The sequence below is a fragment of the Coccinella septempunctata genome, chromosome 9 (assembly GCF_907165205.1).
Source record: "Coccinella septempunctata chromosome 9, icCocSept1.1, whole genome shotgun sequence".
Lineage (NCBI taxonomy): Eukaryota > Metazoa > Arthropoda > Insecta > Coleoptera > Coccinellidae > Coccinella > Coccinella septempunctata.
In genome coordinates, this window is record NC_058197.1 from 6,622,842 (window position 1) to 6,632,008 (window position 9,167).

The window sequence follows — 9,167 nt, forward strand, 5'->3', positions numbered from 1 at the left end:
GACTTCGGATTTTCCATCAAGAGCGGTAGTAGAACTGTGATGAAACTGAATCATCTACTTTACATGGACGATTTGAAACTCTTCGTATCTACTAAAAAACAAATGCAACAGATGCTGAAAATGGTGGAAGGATTTTCGGAAGACATCAAAATGAAGTTTGGATTAGAAAAATGTCGACTGCTGAACATAACGAGAGGGAAAATAGAAGATGGTACGTTCAAACTCAAGAAAGGTGCAGAAATTGAAGCATTGAAGGAAGGAGACATATACAAGTATCTAGGCATAAAGCAGGCAAGAAAAATCAATCAGACCCAGATGAAGAAAGAATTAACGGAGGAGTTTACCCGAAGATTGAGAAGGATAATGAGGACTGGTCTTAACAGCAAAAATCTCATAAAAGCGATTAACACCTACGCTTGCTCGGCGCTGAGCTATTCATTCGGTATCATCTCTTGGACGACCACCGATTTAGCAGCCTTACAGAGAAAAATAAGGACGATGCTGATTACACACAATAAACATCACCCCAAAAGCTCAATAGAATGGACAGAGCTGCCACGACATCTTGGGGGTAGAGGAATTGTTGATTTGTCCAACCGTATGTCCCAGGAAATTGAAGGACTTCGAAAATATTTCCTGAGCAAGGCTGAGTCGTCAGAACTCCATCGAGTAGTTTGTGTTGCTGATAGTTCTACACCGTTAAAGCTACAACAGGATCATTTGGAAACCGTCGAACACTCTGCAGAAAGTAAAATGCAGAAACTGATTGGCAAACCTTTGCATGGAGGGCACCACAACGAGGTCAACCATGATAACGTCGACATATCTGCGTCGAACTACTGGTTGACCTCCGGAAGGTTGTTTCCTGAGACAGAGGGCTTCATGCTCGCCATCCAGGATCAGATGATTCCAACAAAATATTACATAAAATATATCGCCAATGATGCCTCAGTGGCGGACGATAGCTGTCGTTATGGCTGTGCGACACATGAAACTATCCAGCACATCACCGGGGGATGTCAGATGTTCGCGGGCACGGAGTACAAAAATATACATGATGCCGTTGCCAAGATTCTCCACAAAGAATTAGCACTGAAACACCAACTTCTAAGTTCGAAAAAGGTTCCTTATTATAATTACCATCCGGATGCTGTATTGAAAAATGAACATCACAAGCTCACAGACCAGAAAATAACCCACAGTAGACCAGACCTCATATTGCTCAATAAAGATGAGGACAGAGCACCACTCATCGATGTGGCGATTCCAAATAATAACAATCTTCTAGATAGGCACACTGAAAAAATTTCAAAGTACAGAGATCTCGAAGGACAAACCAGGAGACAGTGGAAGCTGAAAGATATCAAGACCATCCCTATGGTCATATCATCTACATGCCTGATACCGAAGAAACTTCCAGAGAACTTGAGGAAACTTCAGTTGGACGAAAATATCCATAGTCATGCAGAAGGCGGTACTGCTCGGAACGGCAAGAACTGTACTCAAGTACATGGGGAATGCAGAGGAACACCGTCCGCTCCGACAGGAAGTGCGTGTGGAGCAGGAATCCAACCGACAGCAGGGAGCCGAGGAGCGACCCGAACCCGACCACCACCACGAGCACGAAAAATAGGAAGAGTCAACATAAATAGCATTAAACATTAATTAATTGTCCTCAGAGGAGACAGAAAAAGGAAATCAAAAAATTAAAGGGAAAAAAAATAACAATGATAACGGTTTTCACTCAAGATATCTATAAACTTTCATGAAGTAGCAACATTCGTTTGAACAATTGAAAACTGCAAATGACAAAGTTAACCCGAACATTTTTTAACTGTTTGACAACCTTTTCGAGTTCTGAATATTCGATTCAAAATGTTATCTGCTCTTTCTATACCTGAGTTTCATGCTCTTTATCTTCGGTATTGGATATTTCTGTTTCTTCCTCATACGAGTCTAATTCTAATGGAAAAATTCTTTGAACTGACCGAAGAATTTCTCCTGCCTTTGTACGTAAACGTACCAATCTTACCGAACCATCTTTATCAGGAAATAATTCCGTAACACAAGCTAATGGCCAATCTCCTCCTTTGGAATTATCATTTCCAACCAATACAAACTCTCCAACTTTCAACTGTCTCACGGTTTGTGTTTTGAAACGATGTTTCAATTGACCAAGATACTTTTCCTCAGTTGTTCACCTAACTTTTGCCTGTATTTTGCACGTCTGGTCAATTTACTACACTCGATAACATCACAATCGTTAACACTAATTTCCTTTATATCTTGAATGAACATAGCTGGAGTAGAAGAACATAAATCGTCAACAGAATCAGACAAAAAAGTTATAGGTCTACTATTAATTACTGCTTCACAATCACACAATACTGTAAAGATTTCTTCGAAGTTCAAAGAAGCCTTTCCTAGAGTTCTACGTAATAAATTTTTCAATATACGAATCAACCTTTCCCAAAATCCACCCCACCAAGGAGCAGCTGGAGGATTAAACTTCCATATGATCCTCTCCAAAGAACAAAATTTTGTCACAATGGATCAATCCAAACTCTAGAACATATTATAAGCTCCTACAACATTAGTCCCATTGTCAGAATAAACAATTTTTGGACGACCCCTTCTAGCAATAAAACGACGAAGAGATTGTATGAATATTTCGGTCGAAAGAGATGTTAACAATTCCAGGTGAATTGCTCGATATACGGCACAGGTGAAAACAGCAATCCAAGCTTTCCGGCCGTCTCTCAAATGGACAGGTCCAGTTAGATCAATTCCGATCACCTCAAAAACCGAAACATCCCTAACACGATCTTCAGGTAGTGCACTAGGTAGTGTTTCCAATCTTTTACTCATATAAACCTTTTACATATCACACATTTGGAAATAACCGATCTCACCGTTTTACGTCCACCAATAATGCAATATTTTTCTCTCAGCCGACACAACAATGCTTGAACACCTACGTGGAAAGTTCTTTCATGTTCTTCACGTATCAATCTCACTACTAAGGAATGCTTGGGAAGAACAATTGGATACCGAAAGTCAAAACTATCTTCAAGATTTACCAACTTAGTTCTTATTCTCAAAACACCCGATTCATCCATAAGGAAACAAACTCTTAATAGAATCATTCAAAGTACTAAATGAATCATGCTGAATCAATCTAAAAATAACCAATTTTGCATCATTTATCTCTTCAACTGACAAAAATCCACAATGTTTATCGTTAGGGTACTTACAATTATGAAGGAATTGTCTAATCCACCCCAACATGTAGACTGTTTTGTGGAATACTGAAAAATATTTATAATACCAGTCATCAGTATTGCTATTAACAACGCAAGAAATGGTAAACTTTTTCTTCTCTCGTGCTACTAACTCCTCGTCATAGCAGAAACTATCTGTTGGCCAATAACTTGCTGAATATTTCAACCATTCAGGTCCCTCCCACCATGCAGAATCTAACAATTCTTTAGGTGTGCATCCTCTGGAAGGTAAGTCAGCAGGATTCATAGACCCTGGAACAAATCTCCTTTGTTCCTTTGAAGAAACTTTCAAAATTTTATCGACTTTGTTTCGAACGAATATAGCCCACTGTTGGTCTTGTCTAATCCAACCCAATACTGTAGAAGAATCTGTCCAAAAATAATATTCAGCATCATGGAAAACATTCGATTCATATAAATTTCTAACTAGACGCAATGAGTTCTAAACGCGGTATAGACATCTTTTTCAAAGGAACAACTTTGGACTTAGCTTGAAGCAACTGAACAACGACGCCCGATTCCGTCTGAATTCGCAAGAATTAAACGGCAGCATAAGAAGATTGAGATGCATCACAAAATGTATGAATTTCTAGTTTCAAGCATCTGCTATTCGTGTAAGCTGAAAAGTATCGAGGGATTCTTATTGAAGACAAATATGATATTCCTTCGAACCACTTCAGAAATTCACTCTTGATTGATCCATCCAACTCATCATCCCAACCAATTTTCTCTTTCCATGTGAGCTGTAACAACAATTTGGAGTAAACAGTTACGGGACAAGTAAAACCAATGGGGTCAAATACTCTATGTGCTATCGATAAAATACTTCTTTTAGTTATTTTTTCAAACTTCAGATTGCCCCAGTTACTGGAATTCATGGCTAATGTATCTTCCCCTCTATCCCATAGTAAACCAAGTACATTAGTAGTACTGTCGATTCTATCAGATGGGTAAAAAGAACTATTATGCCCCCACCCTCGCAAATCAAATTTAGTTTTACTCATTATATCTTTAGCTTTCGTAATGAAATTCAAGAGTTCCTCCTCACTATCTGAACTGGTTACACAGTTATCAACGTAGAAACTATTCATGAGTTTTTCTATAACATAACATGAAAAAGAACACTTGTCTCTCAAAGAATTTTCTTCTTCTTTCTGTAAATAGTATTGAATTACAGCACCTAAAAGAAATGGGCTACTTATTACTCCAAACACTAGTCGACGATGCCTGAACACACATAAGTTACCATCAGGTTCCTTCGACAAAAATCTTAAATAATCCCGATCAGTCTCACTCAAACTTATCTGAAGAAATGTCTTTTTAATATCAGCAACAACACCGTATCTTCTAAATCTGAATCGGAATAAAATTGAAGGAATCTGCTCAATTAAATTCATGGCCTTTTCCAAACAACTATTCAAAGAAGCACTGTGTTTCTCATGCGCAGAAGCATCAAAACTGGTCGAACTGGAGTAGTACTATTCATCTTCAATACTGGCCTGTGAGGTAAATAATGACCACTAATACCAGTCTCCGCGTGGAAAACTTTTTCAATGATACCTTCAGACAACCAATCTTTGAACACATCTTCATACTTTGAGTAATACCCATTTTTCATCAGCTAACTAATTGTAAAATTGAGTCTACGAACAGCCAATTTGTAATTTGATGGAAGCGGTGGATGTCCATCGATCCATGGAAGATGAACAACATATCTACCATCAGATTCAACTGCTACAGTTTCTTTAAAATGCCTCAATGCTGCTTGCTCCATCTCTTCTCTAGATTTTGATTCAACTGGATCCCTAATACCTTAAATATCCAAATCCCATAAATCCTTGATTTTCAAATCGTCTACAAGCATTGAAGTAATATACATAACATTACCAGTTGAAGTTCGATCGAAATTTGAAACATTATTTTTTCCCATCAGAGTCCAACCCAAAAACGTTTCAACTACTGCAATTCCTGAAGGTAACTGAATAATTTTACCTGTCAATAATTTACCAGCAACATCTGCGCCTATTAAAATTTCTACTTCGAGTGTCTCATCGTCTCTTATGATCACATCATTATTCAATAAATTTTCTACTAGAGAACTTTGACCAACGGAACAGATTCTACCACAAATTCTCTCCTGGTCTAAAGTAAGGAAATTGCAAAAATATTCTCTATCCAAGTCGCACAAAAATATTTGATATGAATTGTGACTGCTTTCACCTGTATTCAAACCCCCAAATAAATAGTGAATAATTGTTTCCTCACACTGAACTGGTAATCCTAATTCTTTCGCTGTACGTTTCAAGACATAAGATCTTTGAGAACCTGTATCAATTAAAACTCTGCTTCGGCGTTCAAACCCATTACTTCCTCTGAGAATAACTACGAGTGTTTGTGAAAAAACTCTCGACACATCACCAAGTAATGTCTTTTTCGACATTTTTCACATCTCATGTGAACTTTACATTTCTTGGCGGTATGACCACGCCTGAGACATATGAAACAGTATCCCTTTTTTAAAATGAGCTGTTTTTATCAGAAAAAGAAATACCTTGTGAATTCGAACATTCAAAACTCTTATGCTCTGAACGTCCGCAAAAAATACAAGAAACAACTTCGTTATTTGTGGTCACGAGTTCAGAAGCTGTATATGGAGTTGCTTTGTTGATTTCCGTCGTCATCATCTTCTTCTGTTCCTTCGCCCTGGCAGATCTTACTCCTGACTTCGCCATTGAAACTTTCTCTTCATTCTCAACTTCATTCCTTATAAAATCCATAATCTTCTTCACTTTGTCTTGAGATTTCGCTGCCGCTGTATCTGCCGAATACGAACGCTGCCATATCCGCAAGAGCTCCTCAGGAAGACAGGATTCTACCAATGGAAATAACATGGCTGAACATTTTTCTGATGTGATTCCCAGTGATTGAAGAGCTCTCAACTGACATTCCAACTTGTCATATAACATTGACAGGGACTTCGTGTTTGATGTTAGTAATCCTATCAAATCTCTTATATACAATTCAATAAGGAGTTCTTCTCTTCCGAACCGGAACTTCAGAGCCTCAATTGCCTTAGGATAATTCTCGAAGGTGGGTGGAAAACTCTCCATGACAGTTCTTGCTTTTGACCTAGGTATTGTCGATAGAATTAGGTACTGAAATTTCTCCTCATTGTCCATGGTGGGATCTTCATCCAGTTTCTTAAATAATCCCCAAAAATGCAGCCAATCTCGAATATCACCACCAAACTTTTTCAACTCTATCTGTGGAAGCTTAAATTTTCTTTGGAGCGTATAAACTTCACCTTCTGAGGATGATACATGTGCTACTCCAAATATAAGTCAATAATCACACGTCTTAGCACAAAATAGTTCTATTTATTTTCTCCAAATTCAATCCAACACTTCATATCTAAATCTCAAAAACCCCGTAACTATAACAACTACAAAAACTCAAATCTCCTTCATTAACATTCCTGTCGACCATAGAAACTTTGCTGCTGACACGTTCCACTCATACTTCAGCTTGTACAGTGCCACATTCCCTCCATTTTTTTCAACTTCAGGAACGGCAGCTTTCCTGATACTTTAGATATTTCCTTCTCTGGTTCACTTTCGTTGATAAGCTTCGGAGATAAGGGATGTGTAATGGGATTTGGCGATTCTGACCTAAGATCTGGTTTGTTTCTGGAAATATCAGTTTCATCGCACCCCTGTATTGGTTCGGGGAGTTTCTTCAAGTGGCTAACGTGCCTTTTTACTATCTGGCCATCTTCACTTGAAAGGGTTACTTCATTTCCCTTTCTTTCCACTACAGTGAACTCTTCTTTATTGAATCTCGGTATCAGTTTGTTGGGAATTATCATATTCTTCGCCAACACTTTGTCACCTTTTTTTATTTCGATTATTTGTGCTCGTCTTGATGAATCTTCCTTTTCCTTTCCTTTTTGTTTATTCACCATGTCATTTTCTCGCGCTTCTTCGTCTACCGGCTCAACAACTAGATCTGCCATAGATGGGATTTTGTCACGAATGGTTCTGTTGAACATCAGTTCTGATGGTGATTTACCGGTGGTTCCATGTGGCGTTACATTATACATCATTGTAAATTTTTGAAGTTCCGTTTTAAAATTTTGTTTATTTGCCTGAGCTATTTGTAATCTCTTTAATATAGCCCTATTCATGTTTTCTACCTCGCCGTTTGCTTGAGGCCAATATGGTGGTGTGTGGATCAATTCAATATTATTGTGTGAACAATAATCATGTTGACTCTCACTTATAATTTTGCTAATATTCATAGCTGCTGGTGAGTCAATTTCAAGCAGGGCACGGACGTGATATTCGTTTTCCTTGTCGAACGATGACTCTTCATCGAGTTGGCATAGTCTTGATAATGAATCGGCTATATTTAGTTTCCCCGATTGGTAGATAACTTTGAATTTGTAAGCCTGTAGCCTGAGAACCCATCTTTCGATTCGAGCTGGTGGCTTCGACAATGGTTTGAAAATTGCCTCTAAAGGCTTGTGGTCCGTAACTAATTCAAATTCCAAACCCGCTAGATAATAATGGAAACGCTCCACGGCCTAGACGAGAGCTAAGCTTTCTTTTTCCGTTTGCGAATAGCGTTTTTCTGTAGTCGAAAGAGTTTTACTAGGGAACGATATAACTTGTGGTGTTCTTTGTTCATTAAACTGTAAAAGTACAGCTCCCAGTGCCACAGGGCTAGCATCTGCTACTAGACGGGTTCTCAGCTGAGGATCAAAGTATGATAATATCGGTAGAGTCGCCAGCGATTTTTTTAGTTTTTTAAAACTTTCTTGCTGGACTTGACACCATTCAAACTTCTGGTTTTCTCTAATCAGCCTCCGGAGTGGTTCCGTTGTGGTTCCCAGATCTGGTATGAACTTCCCTAGATAGGTGACGAGTCCAAGAAAGCTTCTTGTTTCTTCTTTTGCAGTCGGTGGTCGGAACTGTAATATTGTTTTTATTTTCGCATGGTCTGCTTCGATTCCTTTGTCGGAGAGCTTGTGGCCGAGAAAATAAAGCTCCTTGACCTTTTTTATACATTTCTCTTCGTTTTGGAAAACATTGTTTACCTTGAATACCTCTAGTACGTTATTCAGGCGGTAATCATGTTCTTCTTCTGTTTTTCCATAAATAATTACATCATCAATATAATTTAAACAGTTATTGCACGATGCAAGCATTTCTTCAAAAACTCTCTGAAAATTTTCCGGTGCCGAGTTGACTCCAAACATTAATCGTTTGTAGGGAAACATACCTTTGTGGGTAATGAAAGTAGTAATAGGGCGGCTTTCCTCATCAAGTTCAAGTTGGTGGTATGCATTGGCTAAATCAAGTCGAGAGAAAAACTTTGCTCCCCGGAGTTTAGTCATGAAAGAGTCGAAAGTTGGAATTGGGTAATTCTCCCTCAGAATTGCTTCATTGGCACGGCGCATATCCACACAAATGCGGATGTCATCGTTTGGTTTCAAAACCACTACTATGGGTGAGATCCATGCACTTGGTTCAGTAACTTTCTCTATGATATCAGAAAAAAGTGCTTCTTTTAGTTTTCTCTCTACTTTAGCCTCTAAAGTATTTGGGACTCTTCTGACTGGTTGTTAAAAAGTTTTGATTTGAGAATTGATTGTCAATTTGACTTTGATATTTTTAATCTTAGGGAACGATTTTATTTCCTCGATGTGGTTAATGTTCAAGCCTAATTTCAGGATACCTAATCGTTTTGCGACATATTTACCTAGAATCGAGATGTCTCCCTGTTCTACAACATAAAAGTTTGTAATTATTTCGGGCTTACCCTGTAAACTCACTGTTGTTTCGAACGTGTGACTGACGTCCAGAGGTTCTCCCGCTGCGTATCATC

General features: G+C 38.4%; 1 protein-coding gene across 1 annotated transcript; it reads right to left on the reverse strand.

The window, feature by feature from the left end:
* Window positions 1–3,909: 3,909 nt before the first annotated feature.
* On the reverse strand, window positions 3,910–6,174 carry LOC123320904. The gene is made up of 3 exons (XM_044908396.1): window positions 5,833–6,174; window positions 4,908–5,093; window positions 3,910–4,024 (listed from the first exon to the last, which is right to left on the reverse strand). Exons 1-3 carry the CDS (start codon window positions 6,170–6,172, stop codon window positions 3,993–3,995), a joined length of 558 nt encoding a protein of 185 aa, XP_044764331.1. The 5' UTR covers window positions 6,173–6,174; the 3' UTR covers window positions 3,910–3,992.
* Between the last annotated feature and the right edge of the window lie 2,993 nt (window positions 6,175–9,167).